The 21,295-nt window shown below is 36.5% G+C and overlaps 2 protein-coding genes across 4 annotated transcripts; both read left to right on the forward strand.

Moving 5' to 3' along the window:
* Positions 1 to 9,806: 9,806 nt before the first annotated feature.
* Positions 9,807 to 13,166, forward strand: LOC131620394 (cold-responsive protein kinase 1-like). Of its 3 annotated transcripts, none has more exons than XM_058891462.1 (7): positions 9,807 to 9,960; positions 10,134 to 10,244; positions 10,359 to 10,471; positions 10,563 to 10,773; positions 10,901 to 11,138; positions 11,829 to 11,979; positions 12,103 to 13,162. In XM_058891462.1, exons 2-7 carry the CDS (start codon positions 10,172 to 10,174, stop codon positions 12,499 to 12,501), a joined length of 1,185 nt encoding a protein of 394 aa, XP_058747445.1. In that variant the 5' UTR covers positions 9,807 to 9,960; positions 10,134 to 10,171; the 3' UTR covers positions 12,502 to 13,162. The 3 variants fall into 3 exon arrangements, with proteins under 3 accessions (XP_058747445.1, XP_058747446.1, XP_058747444.1); XM_058891463.1 differs by having other exon boundaries at positions 9,815 to 9,960; positions 10,098 to 10,244; XM_058891461.1 differs by lacking the exons at positions 9,807 to 9,960; positions 10,134 to 10,244 and having other exon boundaries at positions 10,251 to 10,471; positions 12,103 to 13,166.
* A 5,186-nt stretch (positions 13,167 to 18,352) lies between these two features.
* LOC131618770 (cell division control protein 2 homolog) lies at positions 18,353 to 20,855 on the forward strand. The gene is made up of 8 exons (XM_058889933.1): positions 18,353 to 18,561; positions 18,643 to 18,778; positions 18,857 to 19,030; positions 19,136 to 19,299; positions 19,380 to 19,467; positions 19,564 to 19,617; positions 19,792 to 19,872; positions 20,787 to 20,855. The coding sequence occupies exons 1-8, from the start codon at positions 18,353 to 18,355 to the stop codon at positions 20,853 to 20,855; spliced, it is 975 nt and encodes a 324-aa protein (XP_058745916.1).
* Positions 20,856 to 21,295: the final 440 nt, after the last annotated feature.

Consider the following 21,295-nt stretch of genomic DNA (forward strand, 5'->3'; position numbering starts at 1 on the left):
CATTAGTTAGAACAGTGTTATGTAAAATGTAAACAAACACAAACTACACCATGTTTTTTTGGAATGGATCCCTAACCTTTTTTTTTTTTGCTGCAAATGCCTTCTACCTTTCAACAATTATAGACTGTTGGATTAATTTAATTACCTATGCTACGTTTTCAATATTGTATTTTTTATAAAAGAAAACAGAAGTATGTGTTTGAACATAAAATTAAAATCCATTATGTCGTTGATATTTCATCTCCTTCATCGCTTGTGAACTTAGTTATCATTTTTATGGTGTGCGTGTGTGGGATCTAGCGGTGAAATGCTTGGGTCCTGAGAGTGTGCTCCTCTCAAGGCTCAGGTTCGAAACCCGCTAGATACAAATTGCTTAAAAAAAAAAGTTATCATTTTCATGTATTTAATTGTCATTTCATCACTTATTATTGATCATCTTCTGTGTTGTTCACTTTCATCGTCGTTGGCGAACTTCACCGTTGCCACATCTTTGATCATTGTCTATGTTAAAGTAATAGAAATTTCTTTGGCTACCTCCCAACCTTCTAGTCCACCTCTAGTGAAAAACCCAAACTATCCCTGACTTCGGAAATGCATTTCTGAAATGCAAGAAAAAGGTGTTTTCGAAGATGCATCTCCGAAAGCGCCTTTTTTTTTTTGAAAAAATTGTCTTATTTCGGAAGTTCATTTCCGAAATACTGCGCGTTTTGCAGATTAAGCAAAACAACCCCCCTCCCCTAATTCATTTACCCTAATCTTCTTCCAAACTCAACCCCAAAGAGATTTTTCTGCAAACCACTTCCAAGCTACATCAAAGGCTCCATCTACTTGCTCTACTACATTCAAAAGTCCTCCAATCTATTCAATCGGTAAGCATTTTAATTTTAAGATCTATGATTAAAATTTATATTAGGGTGTTTACAAATAGCAAAAAATGTATTAGGTTAGGTTTGTACTGATATATAGGATGTTTAGAATGTGTAGACATAGGTTTGATTTAGGATTTTGGGGTCTGCCATTGGAGGTTGCAGAGAACTTCTGCGCAGGGGTGTTTCGGAAGTTCATTTCCGAAAACACCTCCATTCCCAGTTTCGGAAATGAACTTCCGAATTGTATCAGAAGGAGAGGTATTTTTTATAATTTGCCCGACTACATTATTTAACCGTTTATAATTTAGACGTTTATTCAATATTTTATTAACCGTCTATTTAACATACTTTTTTATTTGTTTTTTGTAACAGGAGAGAGAGCCGTTGAAAATGGTGAACCATGCCCGAAAGATTTTCAGTCTGTTTAAACCGACTGCCGAGTGGTTTAACGATGCTGTGAGAGGTTCAGGGCTCAGTGGGCTCTGCATGACGGGGTACACCACCATCAGCCACGGCATGCAGGGGGCTTTTGTGGAGCGGTGGCACAAGGAGACGTCTTCTTTCCACTTGCCGGTTGGGGAGATGACGATCACCTTGCATGATGTGCAGTGTCTTCTCCACCTGCCGATCAGGGGTCCGCTGTTGACCCACTCCCGGATCCAGAGGGTCGAAGCCACTGAGTGGATGGCGCTCTATTTGGGTATGGAGCCCGAAGTTGCTGACTTTGAGTGCGCCACGACATCTGGGCCTCATATCCGGTTCACCACACTGAGCCGCTACTTCGAGCACCACCTGGTGGCGGCGGCCGAGGCTGAGGATGCGGGTGACGATCTATTTACACATTATCATCGTGGCTGCGCTCTCCGGTGTTGGTGCATGCATGTGGTAGGCGCTGCGATCTTTGTGGACAAGAGTGCGAGGTACGTCGACATGACCTACCTCCGCTACTTCATGGACTTGACCACCGTTCACCAGTGGAACTGGGGGGCAGCTACTCTGGCATACCTATACCAGAAGCTGAATGAGGCATCCAACTGGAGGACGAGGCAGTTAACCGGATCCTGCACACTACTCACGGTATGTTTCATTTTAATTGTTCCGTATTTATTTATGTTTCGTATTTGTGTTTCGTATTTACTTATGTTTCGTATTTATTTATGTTTCAGAGCTGGATCATCTCCTACTTCTCCCGCATCCACGGCTTCCACATCGATCATGCGTACGTTGACACCATGCCCAGGGCCGCCAGATACGTTATCCAGAGGGGGAACAATGCGGTGGGACCATACCGTGGGTACTTGGACCGCACGATGCACGATGACGTCACCTGGAGGCCGTTCAGCGACTACACTCAGATTGTCCCCTTTGACGGCATATCTCTATATTCTGGATGGTTGGCATGCGGGACTAACATCATGGTCCGGTATCTCCCTGAGCGGTGCATGCGTCAGTTCGGATTTGTGCAGATGATACCCAGGCCACCCTTTGAGGCTGCTCCCGACACAGTGACCAGAGTGCAGCTCACTGCCATGTTTGAGGATTGGGAGCATCATGTGGTACCGGAGGAGTACCGTCGCATGCGGGTCACCCAGGACTGGCACAGTGTGGAGGGGTACGTCACATGGTTCTATCGGGTGTCACATCCTCTGCTGACACCCGACGCTCCTACGCCAGCACACGAGGAGATCCTGGAGAACCAGCAGGCCGAGGATGACCACACCATTGATCTCCTTCCGATCTGCCAGCGGATAGAGATGCTTGGGCGGGACGCGTTGGATCGAGGTGTCGTTCATCAGAGCGGTCCAGAGGCAGTCGTCGTGATGGAGATGATCGTCACTGATGCGGGCCGTGCGGCGGCATACAGGCGGCAGAGGAGGGCCCAGGGTGAGAGGGTTAGGCATACCCAGTAGTGGTCGGGTTTATTTTTTTTTGTTTTCGGATTGTATCTTTCGTACACTATTATTATTTGGATTTGGATCGGATCAGTTTGTATATATCACTATTCTTATCATATTAGTATATTAGTATTTTCTGTTTATATATCGCTTATTTTATTTGCCGTCTTTCTTTAATTAAAAATACGAGGCTGTTTCCAAAATCATAAAAAAAAAACAACACAGTTTCTGCATATTTCGGAAGTTCATTTCCGAAACCCCCCAAAATCTGAAAAAAGGTGTTTTCGGAAGTTCATCTCCGAAAACACCCCCCATTTGGTGTGGGTGTTTTCGGAGATGAACTTCCGAAGTCTGAGAAAATTTTAAAAAAAAAAACACTTCGGAAGTTCATTTCCGAAGCAGGGGTAAACTAGGGTTTTCGCTGGGGGTGACCCCCATAGGGAGGTGGGTAAAGAAAAAACCTAAAGTAATATCACCACCATTTCATATTTCTAATTTTCTTCTTCTTTGTTTTCTTATTCTATGTCAGTGTGTGTTGGTGTATTTTTGTTCTTTCTTTTCTTTTTCTATATCCATGTATTTCTGTATTGTTTTGTAATGGGTGTTACTTTTTATTTTTTATTTGTTAATATATTTCAATTTATTTTGGTATTTTATGTTAGTTTGTTTACTTTTTTTTTATTGAGTGTGTTATACTCATAATAAGTTCATCTAAGTTGTTGTGTGGTTCTTATTAAATGTATGTGTATGTTGTTACAATTTTTGAAAGACTAAATATTGTTTTTCTTTTAAATCAGGTAATAATATATATATATATATATATATATATATATATATATATATATATATATAGTGTGATTATTATGGCATTTTCAAGTATTAATCGAAAGTCGTTGGTTGGTATGAAATTTGACTCAATAGAACCAGCTTATCAATTTTGACTCGCATATGGTGCACATGTTGGCTTTGGTTTTAGAAAATGTTATGTGAACAAGAGTGAAATTCTAGTATCAGATATGTGATGTCGAATGAGATGTCACGACACAAATATCTATTGATGAACCTAATGGAACAAATGGCAGTGGTAATGAAAATAATAACAGTGCATAAAGGTAAAGAACACAACGATATGTTTACCCAGTTCGGAAACAACCTTCCTACTCTGGGGGCTACCAAGCCAGGGACGAAATCAATATTCGATAGTATCAATTCATAGACCTTACAGCCAACACACCCGTTGACGATCTACTCACTTAATCACTACCATTTCTATGACTTCTATCTAAGACTCACCTAGGTATGAGGCCCTCCTCAAATCTCTTTAATTACAGAAACACGGTAATAAACAACCAAACAAAAACTCACGTAAAAGACACTCTTCCAAGACACAAAATTCTCAATGCTTAAAAGCTTATGAGAATGACACACTCTCCTTACTTAACAACTTTGGAGATTACTCCAGCATTCAACACCTACAAGTTTGTGAATGCACACATATGGAACTTACAACAAAAATAAGGATTCCTATAACCCTAAAACAAAAATATTAGTTCCACCTAAAACTTAGTTACAACCCTTCTATTTATATGTTTAACATCGACTGGACTGGGCTTCAAAATGCAGCAAGGAGGCTGCCAAATATCTGCTACTTGTTCTCCAAGAAAATAGCTCTTCAATCCAAACTTTTCTATATTGTCTCCAATAATAGAAAGTGTGGAAATCTATTGATTGAATTAAGCTTGGATAACACGTCAGCTAATTAATTATTCCCGAATATTCTGTAGCTGAAACACGAGATTCCTGTATCCATAAAGACGCCTGATTCACTTGAAAGATTAACTTTTGCAAATAGGATGTCATACCAGACATGTTGTTACATCTTATTTGACATGTTGAAGTCTGAATGCTCACTCATCTTGCATTTTTTTCAACTTTGATTACTAAGTTTGTTTTACCAAAATTTACTCCAACCTCACAGAAACTACAAAGAGTAAAAAAGATGGTAGTATATTGTCATGTAGGTTTGTTGGTAGCAAGGAAGGATTGCAACAACCTGACTAGAGAGATGTATTTGTTAGCAACCATAGAGCTGAGACCAGAACTGGTTGCAAATCAATGATCACTCTTATATGGAAAATGGAAAATGTGTCATTCATGAATTTGTACAAGACCATAATCACCTTCTACAACCACCAGAAACAACACACATGTTTACATCACATAGAAAGATAACTGAAGTCCAAGCGCATGCGATTGATCTAGCTGATGACTCTGGGTTGAGACAAAAATCAACATTTCAACTTATAAGAAAACATGCGGGGCACAAATCTTATCTTGGATATACATGTTTGGATGTAAAAAAATTACCTTAAAGCAAGAAGACAAAGAAGTATGGTGTATGGCGAGGTCAGACGTCTTTCACAATATTTTCAACGACAACTGTTGGAGAATCCATCTTTTTTCATGCATACCAGATGGATATAGAAGAAAAAATAACCAAAGTGTTTTAAATTGATGCAATTATGGTGTTATATTACAGATATTTTGGGAATGTTGTGTGATTAGATACTACATATTATACTAATCATGCTAATAGGCCACTTGCTCTATTTTCCTATTTCAACGACCATAGGGGTCCAAAACGAGTTTTAAGTTATTCTTAGCAACGAATATAATAGAGAGAAGTGAGTCTCACTCTTTGTGTAAATATTCCATAATGATGGACAATCATGAAAAATCTTAGAAAGTAACATTTAATTGTGCTTCATCCTTTATATCTTGTAGTTATAGAAAATTATAGATATTTAGCATACTTTGTTCACACGTATTAAAAGTGTTTGAAGAAAATGATGTTGAGGTCGTTTTGGATGAGTATATTTAAAGAAGGTGGACATTAGAAGCTCGTTGCGGTGTTGTGCAAGATTTGAGGGGGGGGAAGGTGGAAGGTGATCCAAAGTTATCTATCACGAAAAATTTAGAAATGTTGTTTCTATATTCATTATAGTAGCTTCCAGCGCATCTCTTTTAGAAGAGTGTCTTGAGATTGTAGATACCACAATTAAATTTATTGAGTAAACAATTAATGGAATTTCACTTACAAGTCAGAAATAACAATGCTGATAATTCTGATATGTGATGATGTTACACAACCCAAAGGATTCAAGATACGATCTGGCTAAAAAAAACAAAAGAGACGTAAGAGTTGGGTTGAGATTATGCATAATAGAATGAAAAACATACAGCCTAGAAAACAACTACAACGTCAAATATTGCAGGTGTATATGTTGACATATAGATCATTGGTTTTAATTTTACAGGTATAATCACTTAATTTATTTTTACATAATTATTTTAGAATAAAGAGGCAATAAGTCATATTTCACAAGTAGTATCATGTTCGACACCTCCAACTTACGAGCCCCCTCAAACACAAGATGATCAACTTAGTGTTATAGCACTTTTGATGGTAATTTCACATGTCTCGACTATGAATATAATTGAATTCATGTTGCATAATTTTGTCGAATTTGGTTCCATAACTTTGTCGAACTAAACTGCATAATTTTGTTGAATTAGGTTGCCTAACTTTGTCGAATTCAGCTGCATATTTTTGTCAAATTTTGTAGCATAACTTTGCTAAATTGAGCTGAATTTAACAACACAATTTTGTCATATTCGGTTGCATAATTTTGTTGCATTCTGCTGCATAAATTGGTTAAATTGGGCTGAATTTGATAGTACAATTTTGTCGTATTCAGCTGCATAATTTTGTCGAATTCAGATGAATAACTTTGTTAAATCAGGTTGAATTTGATAGCACAATTTTGTCAAATTCGACTGCATAATTTTTTTAAATTCAGATGCATAACTTTGTTAAATTGGACTGAGTTAGGCTGCATAATTTTGTCGAATTCTACTATATAACTTTGTTAAATTGGGCTGAATTTGACAACATATTTTTGAAGGGTGCAGAAAGAATTGGTTCAGATGTAGTTTGTTCAGCAAGAATTGTAACAAGGGGTTCATCATTGAGAACTTGAAATGAACTTTCAGATTTTGGTGATGAAGGATCATAATGTATGGACAATGGTGAGTCATTGTTGGTTGAAGCTTCAGAGGTGGGTGCATATTCAAGTAAGGTTTGAGAGGTGACAAATTGAAATGATTCAGAGACTGGGGTGAGAACAAATGTGGTGTAGGTCTGGATGGGTGTTGATGGAATGGAAAGAGTTAAGGATGGAAGAGAAATTGGTTTTGGATTGTTTGAAGTGGGAGCAGATACCATTATCAGGGAGACAGGATCAAAGGTTGTTAACATTGGAATTGTTGTTGAGGTGGATGAGGTTGAAGATTTAGGTTCAAATATAGAAATTGAAATAGTTGAAGTGATTGGAACAAATGTATTAGAGTGTTGTGAGATGTAATTAAATATTTGTTTTGGAGGGTGTGTGTGTACTGGGTAAGTTGAGGGTATATTATGTATTGTAATAGTTTTCACAGTTTTATTCACTGGCTGTCTATTGACAACGATCGTGGTTTTTTCTCCGGTTTTGGAGTTTCCACGTTATGTTCTTATGTTGTTATTATGTTCCTCTTTTTTCTCTATGCTTTATTTTTTCTAACAAATGGTATAAGAGGTTTTGGTTCGATCCGGGGATAAGTGTTCTTAGTATGCTCTATGGTTGCATCTTTGTTTGATCTTCCACATAAAAAAATGTAGTATTGTGAAAGAGTTGTTGAGCTAGAGAAAATTGATGGAAGAATTTTTTGACTTGTAGAAAGTTCAAGTCAAAGATGTGTTGATATAATCAAGATTACACAAGGTGCAATATCATATCGATGGTTGAAGAGCTTCCTACCAACATGGAAGTTGCACCATTCAACCTGTTTTTTGGCATCTGAAAACTCTTGAAGTGGTTTAATTTTAAGTGAAGTATACTCTTCTTTAGGTGGAGTATGATAGTTTTTAAAATTATGATTGTCGGTGAAGACAATATGAAAATTCTTGGAGTGGTGTAGCTTCAAGTGACTATAATATTTATGGGGAAGTATGATTGTCGGTGAAGACAATGAAAATTATTGGGTCATAAAAGATAACCCATGGTAAAAATAGGATTAGTACAACAAAACTAGACTCAATCGTCTGACTAGGGCTAATCATCCATTTTGGCTTGGTTGCCCGATCTTGTATCCAAGATCCATTTTCCTCGTTAATCAGGGGTTATGAAGTGTTAGACAAAGGAAAACCTTTTTCCCCACAATTTAGGGGAGAATAAATCTTCCATTTCTCTCACACTCCTTGTAATGGAATGAGGAAAACTACCTTTTGGCTTTCTAACCCAACCCCAATGAGTCATCTTTAAATACCTCGGTTCATAATTGAGGAGGACATTCACTAATTCCATCATAGATACGTAAATGAAGTCTCTTGCAACCTTAAGCAAGTAGGCTCTCACCTCATAGTACTTTTTAGCAAGTACAATTTTCCATGCCTCTTTAGAACTAGTGTAGTTGGTGATGACCCTAAAGATGTTTTTTTTCAACTCCATTGTATATAGTTGTAAGGGCACAAGAATTATCAAAAGAAATTCCAACTTCAACAGGTGTCCAATACTTTTTAGGTTTCACGTATTCAGACTCATCATCAACTATGATTGTAAGAAGGGGTCATCCATTGATGACAACTTTCTAGGTTTTGCTATCCATAGACTGATGAAAGGCCATCATGTGAGCCTTCAAGTAGTCGTAATTAGTAACATCAAGAACTGATGGACGATTAATAGATCCTCTTTCCTTGGCACTGTCCATCATAAATATAAAATATAGAGATATAGAGATGACGATGTAGAGTTTTATCCAAGCAAAACACACTATAATACTCAAATTGATAAAGCGTCAAACGCCGTGATTGTTCTCTCTCGAGCGTGTCTGCCATAAGGGGAATGATCTCTTTATAAAGAGAGGACGATCCAACCAAAAAATTCAATAAGGTAAACACAAAATCAAATCAAATTCAATCTTCAGTGAAATAAATCTTTTAATCAAAACAAATCCAATTAAAATTATCAAGCCGATTATGATAATTAAATCTTTTCCAACCAAAACCTTTTCAAAACATATTTATAGAATCTTAAGCAAAATAGATCTTCATGAAATTAGTCTTTTTATTCTGAAATAAATCGAGACAAAATAATTTTTTCTAAAAAGCACGACAGACAAAAACTAAGTAAGAACGTATCAACAATATTTAAGACAATTTTCTTAAGATTTTGTCTATAAAAAATAAGTCACCCTAAATATCATAACACTAATTTCTATTGCCTTTACTTATTTATATACCTAATAATATATTTTTTTGTATGTCTTTGTTAATTAGTTAATACTATTTTCTTTTAATAATATGCAACATATGACCATTTTTTAATGAAAAATGATAATGCTTTTTTCTTCTGATGTGTATATTTTATAGCATTTTTTAAATTTTATTTTATAATAATTTATTATTTTTCTTAAAAATAAATCAATATATAATTTATATTATAAATATTTATTTGAACTATTGAGTAATTTTATACTTTAATATAATTTTATATAAATTATAAAAATAAATAATTCTAATAATTATGAAAAAAAAACTTATCTAACTTATTATAGCATGTGTTTTAGTAGTTAACCATATTATATTAAAAAGCTGTGACTTCACCTTGTTAACCTGTGATCCACAAATTATTATTCTAAAATCTAAATGATTCTAACTATATGATACAGTATAATGAAAAGTCATTCTAGATACAAGTTGGTACTGAAATTTAAGATTATGTGGTCCTTTGTTGTTTGTTATTTTATTGCAATAGTATTGGTCTTCTATCCCGTGTTGTAAATTTTATTTATTAAACTATATTTGGAATAGTCTCCAGTCAATGAAGAGATTCACACACATACTCGTCGTTTCACGCGCTGGCTTATTACTCTTTCAGTCTTATTATAAATCTTTCATTTTAAAACTTTTTTACTTCAATTCAATTCAACAGCATAGTCATAATATAATACCAACCTAACCCCGTCATCTCATCTCATCATAACTCACAAAAGTCCTCTCTTGACTTCTCTCTCTCTCTCTCTGAATTCTTCTTTACCTTCTCCATTTCATCTTCTCAACCTCGTCCATCTGCTTTCATTTCATCCAATTTCTTAAGGTTTGTTTCACAAAAATTTACACTTTCTCTTTATGCTATTTTATTAATGTTTTCTTAGCTTTCTGATTTCCCCCTCTTCTTTTAGTTTCCCAAGAATAGTCAATCATTACTTTAACTTGAACTGTATCATACTCTAGATTAAAATTGAATTCGCTCTGATTCAAATCAACCAGGATACATTCCAAGCTCATTTGAATTACTTCATACTGTCATGACTTGTTTTTCTTTCTTATTTGGTAAGAAAGTGTCTTCTGATATAAGACGAGATCCTGAAATTGACCAAGGTAACTAACTTTTCTATGTTTGCTTAATTTATATGAATAAACATTCATTTTTTCATGTCAAATGTAATTGCCTGTTTACGGTGTTTGATTTTGATTTAATATACTTGTTAACAGGACTTTCCGGTATTCGAATAAAAGTTTATACCTACAAAGAACTCAAAAATGCCTCTGACAATTTCAGCCCGGCTAATAAAATCGGGGAGGGTGGTTTTGGTTCTGTCTATAAGGTAACCAAACAATGCTCGAGTATTTCCTTCACCGCTGTATAGTTTGTTTTGATAATTATTTTTCCCTAACATTATTTTGGTGGATGATTAGGGAGTACTAAAAGGTGGGAAGTTAGCTGCTATTAAAGTTCTTTCAACTGAATCAAAGCAAGGAGTGAAGGAATTCTTGACCGAGATTAATGTCATTTCAGAAATACAGCATGAAAATTTGGTTATACTATATGGTTGTTGCGTGGAAGGAGATCATCGAATATTAGTCTACAATTACCTCGAGAACAATAGTCTTGCACAAACCCTTCTAGGTAAATGCATTACGATTTTTTGGTAGAGTTTTCTGTGAGGGTTGAGAAGAATGACTTTTATTTCATCATAATTTCGTGGACTTGATATGTTAAATCTTTGAATAAACTATATTATATGCACTTGCAGCTGGAGGTCACAGTAATATCTACTTCGATTGGCAAACGCGATGTAAGATATGTATTGGAGTTGCACGCGGACTTGCCTTTCTCCATGAAGAAGTAACGCCGCATATTGTTCACAGAGATATAAAAGCAAGCAATATTCTCCTTGACAAAGACCTTACACCTAAGATTTCGGATTTTGGTCTTGCAAAACTTATTCCATCATATATGACTCATGTCAGCACACGCGTAGCAGGAACAATGTAAGTGTTTTAGGTTTACAGTCAGTACAAAATTTGGAAGCATTTGTTTTGTTTAAACACCAGGGCACCGTGCTTCCACTTATGTATTAAACTCAATTTCAAACTATACAAGAACAGCAAAGGGTTTTCACATTTTGCGAGTTAGCTACGTAGATAAAATGGTGTTAAGACGTCTTATCAGAAATCATATTTCGTGACACTGATTGACGAATCTCTATTTGATCAAACCTCGTTTTTGGGGTTTCTACATGTGTTATTCGCACATTCCCAAATGTGAACCTTGTTGAACATGTTGATTTTATTCAATATTTATAAATTTCACAACTTCGTTTTGGTGGTAACCGGTGACTTTGAAGAAAAAACAATCATATTTTGTTTTGTTTTATTACTTTGTTTAATGTTGACATGAGATATTTGTTTGGTTGGTCCAGTGCTGTGCTTAAATTTGTAGTCTAATAAATGCAACCCACACTTGTTCTGGCTGGTATTCAATTCATGTATCGCCTTTAAGGCTATAACCGTGATTTCTTTGGGATGTTATTTTATATTATGTCCATTCATTCGTTCGTTCATCACAGTGTTGCTTCTTACGTGTGAATGAGGAAATCGTCTCCTTCACTATGTGTGTTGTTATCTCCCATTTCTCACCGATTATTTATATCTGGAACTCCATCTTGTGTTTTATTTCAGAGGCTATTTGGCACCAGAGTATGCGATAAGGGGGCAGTTGACTCGTAAAGCAGATATTTACAGTTTTGGCGTCCTACTTATAGAGATAGTCAGTGGGAGATCTAACACAAATGTCAGATTACCAGTTGCAGATCAATATATTCTAGAAACGGTATGTTTATCGTATTTTCTCTTTGGTGTTCAAGTATCTTTCAATTTTTTAAAATGGACAGTTCTCTGTTGCATAATGGTATCAATAGACCAGATCTTATTTAAGCTTCTGTTCTTACGACAGACATGGGAGCTTTACGAGCGAAACGAATTGGTACAGTTGGTAGACATATCACTAAACGGGGGTTTCGATCCTGTGGAGGCTTGTAAAATTCTGAAGATTGCCCTTCTTTGTACTCAGGACACTCCTAAGCTCCGGCCAACCATGTCTTCTGTTGTCAAAATGCTCACCGGAGAAATTGATATTAACGAAAGTAAAATAACAAAACCGGGGTTGATTTCAGATGTTATGGATCTTAAAGTTAGAGGAGCTAAGAAAAATAAAGATATAGAGAGTACATCTTCATACAATGCTTCCTCTGGCTCAGATAGCCAGGGTACTACTACTACTGTGTCATTGGCTGCTTCTTCAAGTACTGCAACAACTTCAACCTTCACTATAAAACATGATAAAAGCATGTAACATCACTACTAGCCTTCAGTTATTTTCTCATTGATATAAGATTTTTTATTTATTGAGGCGTGTTATCTCATGTAAATTTGTTATCAATTCCATAATTTTATGTGTAAAATTTATTTGGTAAGGTGCCACTAGGAAGTTTTGTAAAATGTACTATGTTGTAACCTTTTTCTATAAAGATTACAAATGAAATTGATGATGTTTTTTTTATTCTCTAAAAAGTAAGAGAATAACTTGTTTTTTGATAGAACTCAGAAAAAAAAAGAATGAATAAAACAGTGTAAAGGAATGTGAAATGTAGTTTTTGTATTAATGGAAGGAAAGGAAATAGTGATACTGTATAACCAGAGCAGAGCTCCTTCAGAGAATACAATCTCCTAGTACAATAATAACAATAATCGTGCGTGAGTCTAACCAACACTCCCCTCCTCCCTATATCTCTCACTACTAACAAACTCCCTAAGAATCAGGGATTTCCTTTGCCACGTCACTAACAGAATTATTCCTCACTTTCTTACCCCTGCGCACATATACTCTTCAAACAGCAGGATTGGGCCTTTCATTAGTAACAGGCCCAATAGTAGTGGTTCTATCATTACCTTCCCCAGAAACAACAACCTTGTCCTCAAGGCTGAGAGAAGGGAACTGACTTTTTAAAACCGACTCATCCTCCCAAGTGGTGTCTTCTACAACTCTTCCCTTCCAACGCACCAACCATTATCGCACCCGTTGTCTATTTTTCGTAATTGATCTTGAAACCAATAGTTCTTCAGGTTCTTCCAATTGAGCTAGTATCTCAAGTGGTAGCAGGAATTGCTATGAATACATACTTAACCCCTAGTTACGTGGTTCGATTCCAGTGAGAGGCAAAAACAATATTTCCTGGGCAGCCGATAAGCGGGCCTAGGGGGAGTATTGATTAAGCTGGTGACATGCTCGGTTGGCCGACACGGTTGATGCGTGTAGCGGATATCGGGGTGTTACAGCAAGTGTCGTAAACTTTTTTAATCAGAATACACCACAAATTTCCTTCCCAACAAATAAGGACGCCAATGTTGAACGGCCAACACTAATGCCATCAAATCCTTCTCATACGCCGACTTACTCAAATTATTCTTAGATAAGGCTTTGCTGAAATAGGCTATGGGTTTCTTTTTCTGCATCAGTACCGCGCCTATTCCTCTCCCGGACGCAACACACTCAATCTCGAAGGGTTGTGCAAAATCCAGAAGGGTTAAAACTGGAGCTTGAATCATAGCCCTTTTTAGATTCTCAAATGCCTTCAACTCTTCTAGTCCCCAATGAAACCCTTCTTTCTTGGTTAGCTCTGTTAACGGTTTAGCTATCTTACCATAACCAACAATGAATTTCCGGTAATACCCCGTCAGCCCCAAAAAACCTCTCACCCCTTTGACATTATGAGGAACTGGCCACTCCAAAATGCTATTAATTTTTGCTTGGTCCACTGCCACCCCCTGTTCAGATATTACATGCCCCAAATATTCAACCTTCCTACTAGAAAAATTGCACTTCTTTTGGTTAACTACAAAACAATGGTGTTGCAAAACCTCTAATACTTGGGACAACTGTGCTAAATGTTCCTTCCACCCCTTACTATATACTAGAATGTCATCAAATAAAACTAAAACAAACTTGCGAAGATATGGTTTGAAAATCTGATTCATGGTGGATTGGAAGGTAGCACATTTGTCAATCCAAATGGCATTACTAAAAACTCATAGTGTCCTTCATGCGTCCGGAAAGCCATTTTTTGCACGTCTTCTTCCTTCACTCTGATTTGGTGATAACCAGATTTCAAGTCAAGTTTAGAGAAATACTTGGTTCCATGCAACTCATCTAACAATTCATCCACCACCGGTATAGGGTAGCGATCAGGAACTGTGACTTTATTCAACTCCCTATAATCAATACACATCCTCCATGAACCATCTTTCTTTTTTACTAGAGTGACAAGGCTTGAAAATGCACTTGAACTGTTTCGAATGATACCTTGGCTCAACATACTCCAAACTTATTTGTCGATCTCCTCTTTGTGGTGATGAGGGTAACGATACGGTCTTACGCTTACTGGTCCTGCATCCTTTTGTAACTCAATGGCATGATTAATTTCTCGTTTAGGTGGTAGCCCTATATTTTCTTCGAAAACTCCCTAAAATTTGCGCAACAATTCATTAAGCTCATGCTTTTGTACATCAGTCAGTTCTTGTACTTCATCTGTTGGTACCACTTCTTCTTCTAACAAACTGTGCAAGGAGTCCATTGGTGCATGAGATATGTTGTTGGTTGACACATCTTTGGTAGTGAATAATTGACCATGTAATTCCACCCTTTTTCCTTCCCATAGAAAACTAATGGTCATTTTCTCCCAGTCAAAAGTTACTTTTCCAAACCTTTGCAACCAAGCTACCCCCAAAATCATATCTAGGTCACCCAATTCAAGGACATAAGCATCAACACTGGGGGTAAAGTCATTCAAACACACCTCCAATTTTCTACATCTTCCTCTTGTCGATACTCTGTGACCGTCACACAACTTCACTCCCATCGATCTTCCTTGCTCAACATTTAACCCGAATGCAGTGACCACATGAGGTGAGACAAAATTGTGACTCACACCGCTGTCAATTAGAATCACAATTGATACCCCCTTCAAGCTTCCTTGGAGGCACAGAGTGGTAGGAGGGGTATTGTTCGACTTAATGTCTGTTTCGGAAATACCAAATAGCCCCATAGAGTTGCAATCTAGCACCTCTTCCTCGTCTTCCTTAACTTCGATGGCTATCACCTCACCTTCCTCATTAATCATTTCATCATCTCCCAAAATCACCAACCTAAGTTGTTTCTCAACACATTGATGAAGAGGATGATACTTTTCTCCACAGCGGAAACACAACCCTTGTGATCTTCGCTCCATCAACTCAGAATACGGCAAGTGCTTGAGGCCACAATTGCATTCTCCTCCATATCTCCTTCCTTCGTCACCCCTCGATTTGGCTGTGCTGGTGTTTGCATTCGTATTCTCACTCGGGTTAGATGGTGAAGAACCCGTTTTACTTTGCACCGATCCAGTGGAATAATTAGTAGACCCATTTCCCACTCGGGTCAAACCTGGGTTATGTTGAGACCCAGAACCTGTTTTCCAACTAAGCCCATATCCTCATGACCCATTCCCCTTCCAATTACGGGGCCCACCAGCACCTCTTGGCAACAACGACCCACATATCTCCGTCTCCACATCACGAGCGATCTTCATCGCCTGAACTCGTGAACGTGGATTGAATGTTCGAACCCTCAAACAAATTTCCGTTTTGAGTCCTCCCATGAAATACCCCAGGTACTGCTCCTCCGGTAACCTCCCTACCTGCGACGAAACATACTCAAAGGTGGTGATGTATTCGTCAACCGTTCCAGTCTGTTGTAAATCCTTCATTTCCTCAAAAGGATTATCGCTCTGTCTTCCCCCATATCTCTCGATTAAGGCTTGTTTTAGCTTCAACCATGTCAAATCGTCCTCCGTCTCCCTCAACAAATTGAACCAGTGGATTGTTGCTCCTTCCATGCTTAGCTTTGCCAATCTGACCTTCACCTCCTCCGATGTACCCTGAACTTCGAAATACATCTCAGCACGCGTGACCCAACCCACATGATCGTCACCATCAAACGATGGTAACTCCACCTTCTTCACCGCCATCTTATACTCTGCCGCAGACTCCTCCGAGAACGTAGGCCGTTCCATCGTCCCCATAGGTCGTTGCTCCCACAGTTTCGTGAACTCACTCCTCATGGTATCACGAAACTCCTGCATCATCATCTCACGAAAATCTTTCAACTCATGACGCACAGATTTCTCCACCGCCGAGAGCCTTTCTTATACTATTTCCATTCGATCTGACAACTTAGGTGACATGTACAAGATAAGAAATCAGTGGTACCTCTCGAAGATCCGGAAGGTCGGACCAATGATAGAACTCAGAAAAAAAAAAGAATGAATAAAATGGTGTAAAGGAATGTGAAATGTAGTTTTGTATTAATGGAAGGAAAGAAAATAGTGATACTGTATAACCAGAGAAGAGCTCCTCCAGAGAATACAATCTCCTAGTACAATAATAACAATAATCGTGCGTGAGTCTAACCCACACTCCCCTCCTCCATATATCTCTCACTACTAACAAACTCCCTAAGAATCAGGGATTTCCTTTGCCACGTCACTAACAGAATTATTCCCCACTTTCTTACCCCTGCGCACGTATACTCTCCAAACAGCAGGATTGGGCCTTTCATTAGTAACAGGCCCAATAGTAGTGGTTCTATCATTTTTCACCTTGGTTCTATCATTTTTCACCTTGGTTCTTGAACTTATCATCTTTCGTTATATTTTTAAAATTATATTTTTTATTGAATTTTTTAATAGATATCCATAGAGGACATGTTAACATTCTCCTAAATTAAATTATCATTTATTTTCAACCAAACCACAACCAGATAAAATAAAATTAGAAGGTAGTCTGACACCCTGATTTCTACCAAATCTCCCTTCCCTTGAAGGACATGAAACACCCTCGTTAAATATAATCAATGTCCTTCATGATACCCACACGATAAGGAAACCGGGACAATAAATAAACATAAATACAAGATGGTTTCATATCAGGTTCAGCACTATAAAGAAGGTAGTCTGGGAACGGTTGAGGCAAACAATTCCAAATACACAAAATTTTAAATATACTGTAACTTCTCTCGACCAGCTTCGAAAAAGGGAACGGTAGAGGCAAACAATTCCAAATACACAAAATTTTAAATATACTGTAACTTCTCCCGACCAGCTTCGAAAAAGTCATCACATTATTCTTTAGGAACAGATGACGCCCACCGTAGAACAAGGTAAAACTCTTCTAGACCGTACACAATTATGACTTAGATTACTGTAACAAGAAACTTAGATATTAAGCAAAAGGGATACCATAGGTGACACTTAAGGAGGATTCATCACTTTGTACTAGACTTCTTACAATACATTGTTATTTCTTCTCTTGTAATATTCTTAAGCTTTCTTATTCTTGTTGTCCAACTCACCACGAGTTAGTAGTTCATTAGGAACTTGAGATTACGTGAGTCCATATTATGATCTCCCTATCCAAAAGAAAAAATGACCACCTCCACATCATTTCATGCGAGAGTATAGAGACAATCAAATTATAAATAGAGGATTCAAGTAAAAATCAAATCATATCATTCTCAAAAAAATTCATACATCTTAGATCTTTGTCTTTAGGCCACGACTGGACATCCACAATTTTAGTAAAATTTAATTTAAAATTTACTTTAACACAATTTTCTACAAAGAAAAAAAAATGAATAAAAAAATAATGATATATTATGAAGCATGATGATAATACAATTTTTGGGATAGATTAAAAAGTTTCATTGCAATAGCACGTGTCATAACTGAATCTGTTACTCGAATTTTGGCGCCAAACACAGATCAAAGAATAAAAATCCAAGTCGTCTTCACTCTTTTCAGTTCTTTATTTTATCGCTCTCTCAAGTTCACTTTCTTTCTTCTTCTTCTCTGCTTCTTCTTCTCTGCTTTCACTTCAGAATGCCGATAGACGCAGAAGAACATGATTCCCTCTCTTCTCAGTAAGTTCTTCCCCAATCATCACACGCACCGTCTTCATCATCATCATTCACTCATTGTCGTTTATTTTATTGAATCACCAGGTTGGGACGCAGGCACAACAAATCTTTCACTTACAGCAACTTCATACATCAAATCTGTTGTTGTAATCGAAGCCACGAGAATTCTTTCACTAACACCAACTTCATGCACGAAATGGGGCCGTTAGATGATACTAATATGGAGTTTCTTGAAATTCTCGGTCAAGGAAGTTTCGGTAGGGTTTCTCAATACCGTATCACTAATGATGACAGCATTGTGGCCGTTAAAGAAATCTCGATTGCGAACGCTTCCAATGCTGTTCCTGGTTGCATCATCAGAGAGGTCTCGTTTCTAAAAGAATTGAATCATCCAAACATTGTTAGGTAATTTAATTGAATCAGACAGGTCTTTTTTCATAATATATGTATAGTTTTAAGCTCAATTTTGTTTGAATCAATTGTTAGGTTATTGAATGTAACGAGCAATGAGGAAACAAATACGGTGAGCCTTGTTTTCGAGTGTCTTGATTGCGATCTTAACAAGTACATTAAACAGAAACAACGCTACGGTTCATTGGTTCATAGTCCCTTCAGAAGAAAGGTAAGTAAAGTAAGGGTTTTCTCCAATTATACATATACTTTGTTGAATATTTAACTGAAAAAATTGGTGTTATTACAGAGTTTTCTGCATCAGATTTTATCTGCTGTGGAGTACTGTCATTCTCATAAGATTATTCACAGAGACTTAAAACCAAGTAACCTTCTAATCGATCATAAGAAAAAGATAATCAAACTGGCCGATTTTGGTTTGGCTAGAGAGTTAGGAGATCATGAAATGCTCTATACAAAGAAGGTAATGTTGAAGATTTATAATTTTGCCATACAAAATTGAAATCTTACTATATTTATATGCTATTTGGTTGCCGCGATTCAAGTTCTTGTGTTCCGATTGTGACAGATAGCAACTCGGTGGTATAAAGCACCAGAAGTTTTGTTTAATAAAGGTCAATATTCAACTCCAATGGATATTTGGGCTGTGGGCTGTATATTTGGTGAGATGGTACTTGGACAACCGATACACAGTGTTTTTGATTGCATTGGTGAGCTAGAGCTGATTTTCAGGTAATTTTAGACACAAGATAGTTTATTTTACTTTTTGGATTTCAATCAAATTAACATAAGCTTTTTATATATGTATGAAGAATGTTTGGTACACCAACAGAGGAAACATGGCCAGGGGTCACTAAATTATGTGATAACCTTCAAGACTATTCGGAATCTGATCCAATGGTATCAAAATTCTCACTCTCAAATATATGAGTTATTTTTCACTAAATGTCCTGTTATAGAATCTTTGTTATGTGTGCCTTTATTCAAATATTGTAGGACCTTTCAACAATTTTTCATGATCTTGATCCAAGTGGTCTTAATCTTCTAACGGTGAGTCTCATTTTGGTTTGAAGATCATTAGTATTTACTGCATTGCATTTGCCACACCATGCTTTGAGGGTGCTGCAATAATTGAATATGAATGCATTTACAGTCCTAAGTTGAAATCGCTTATATATTATCATGGAAGGTTAATTAGACATGTCGGTTTCTTATGTGTTGCAGAGGATGCTTTGCCTGGACCCTAACAAGAGGATTTCAGCAGAAGCTGCTCTAAAGCATCCTTACTTCAATGACTTGGTTCAGGTATACCTTCTACATCTTTCGTTTTATTAGTGCATGCAGGGTGTAAGACCAATGCAATGTAACGAAAATAAAAAGAAGCGTTAAGTTATTGAATACTACCTCATTCCCTAAATATAGGAAAACCTTATTGGTACTCTCATGAACTCATTGCTTATAATAGAAAGCCTGAAGCTGTTATATGCCATTCATAAGATAGTCGACTCGAGTTCAGTTTAACCACGATGATATTGGTTCCCTAAAATATTTTGTAGCACAGAACATCTTTGATGCATTATCTAAAATGCTTCAATTGGAGTAGGGCACTATAAGAAACTAATTTGTATCCTTAAGTATGGAGATTTATGGTTTAATTGTTCAATTTAATAGTCTTAGACTGTCCACCACACTTATGAACACACTCTCACCTATGTGAAATGTTTTTAATTTTCAATATCTCCCCTCAAATCTAAATGAGTCTCTCTTTATTCTATATTTTTGGATGTGATTTTTGGGTTGTGGTTCAGTTCTTTTATTTAGTTGTTGAATTGAATATCAAAGATCAACTCAAACTAGTTGTGTTTTTTTAATTAGTGTATCTATCTATTATTGACATTATAGTTGATTAGTTTGTGTTATTAAATGCCGAAGTGTTTAGTTTTAAAGTTGGAACTAGCTGACTCAAAAATTGCAGAGTATGACTTTTCTTCTTCTTTTTTGACCAAGTGATATAGTATGTTTTAAATTCTCTGTTTTGTTTTCATTTTCATCCAGGTTATATATTAGAGGAGAAGCCAAGTCTTAATCAGCCTTTTAATACCATTCCCCATTCATCACAATTCTCTATTTGCTAAAAAGCCAATGTACATATTAAGTTGCTTTGTATTTTCAGGCAAAATATTGAATTGTTAGTTAGTAGTTTTGCTTCTTTTTTACAGGGAATTCTTCTATCCACACTCTATTTTTGTAAAAATGAGCTTGATGAGCTAACAATTGGGCCTACTTGACATTGTTTAATTGGACAACAGAATTACATTATACAATGGTTGAACCTTTCCTCCTCTCTTTTAGAAGCAGACAAAGTTCCGATTTAGATCCTTTCCAATTTTTTATGGTTCAGCTTTCCCTCATTTTTTTTTAATCCAATGGTTGATAAATCCACACCATAAAGATCTTAAAATTTTGAGGATGATGGAAGCATGAGAGAAAGGGAAGGAGAGGATCCATATCCACAAAGCTCCTATTTTTTTTTTATAGGAATACTACTTAAATAAATATGTATTGGAGTAATTATATTTTTGAATTTTATTACACTTTTTCATAATTACCGTTTATATCTCTACTTCAAAAAAAAAAAACAGTTCTTTAATCTCCTCATAATTAATGTTTAATTTTTTTTCATAGTACGTAAACTTTTACTAACATTTCAACTTAAACTTAGTTTAAT

Source organism: Vicia villosa, linkage group LG7, assembly GCF_029867415.1.
Source record: "Vicia villosa cultivar HV-30 ecotype Madison, WI linkage group LG7, Vvil1.0, whole genome shotgun sequence".
Classification (NCBI taxonomy): domain Eukaryota; kingdom Viridiplantae; phylum Streptophyta; class Magnoliopsida; order Fabales; family Fabaceae; genus Vicia; species Vicia villosa.

Excerpts from the sequence above, each read along its gene's own strand:
- LOC131620394 (XM_058891461.1), top strand. The coding sequence starts at position 10,277 with ATGAATAAACATTCATTTTTTCATGTCAAATGTAATTGCCTGTTTACG. Across the intron at positions 10,774-10,900 it reads TCTTGCACAAACCCTTCTAG|CTGGAGGTCACAGTAATATC; the intron begins GTAAATGCATTA and ends ATGCACTTGCAG. Across the intron at positions 11,139-11,828 it reads ACACGCGTAGCAGGAACAAT|AGGCTATTTGGCACCAGAGT; the intron begins GTAAGTGTTTTA and ends GTTTTATTTCAG.
- LOC131618770 (XM_058889933.1), top strand. The coding sequence starts at position 18,353 with ATGGGGCCGTTAGATGATACTAATATGGAGTTTCTTGAAATTCTCGGT. Across the intron at positions 19,468-19,563 it reads ATTCGGAATCTGATCCAATG|GACCTTTCAACAATTTTTCA; the intron begins GTATCAAAATTC and ends CAAATATTGTAG. Across the intron at positions 19,873-20,786 it reads ACTTCAATGACTTGGTTCAG|GGAATTCTTCTATCCACACT; the intron begins GTATACCTTCTA and ends TCTTTTTTACAG.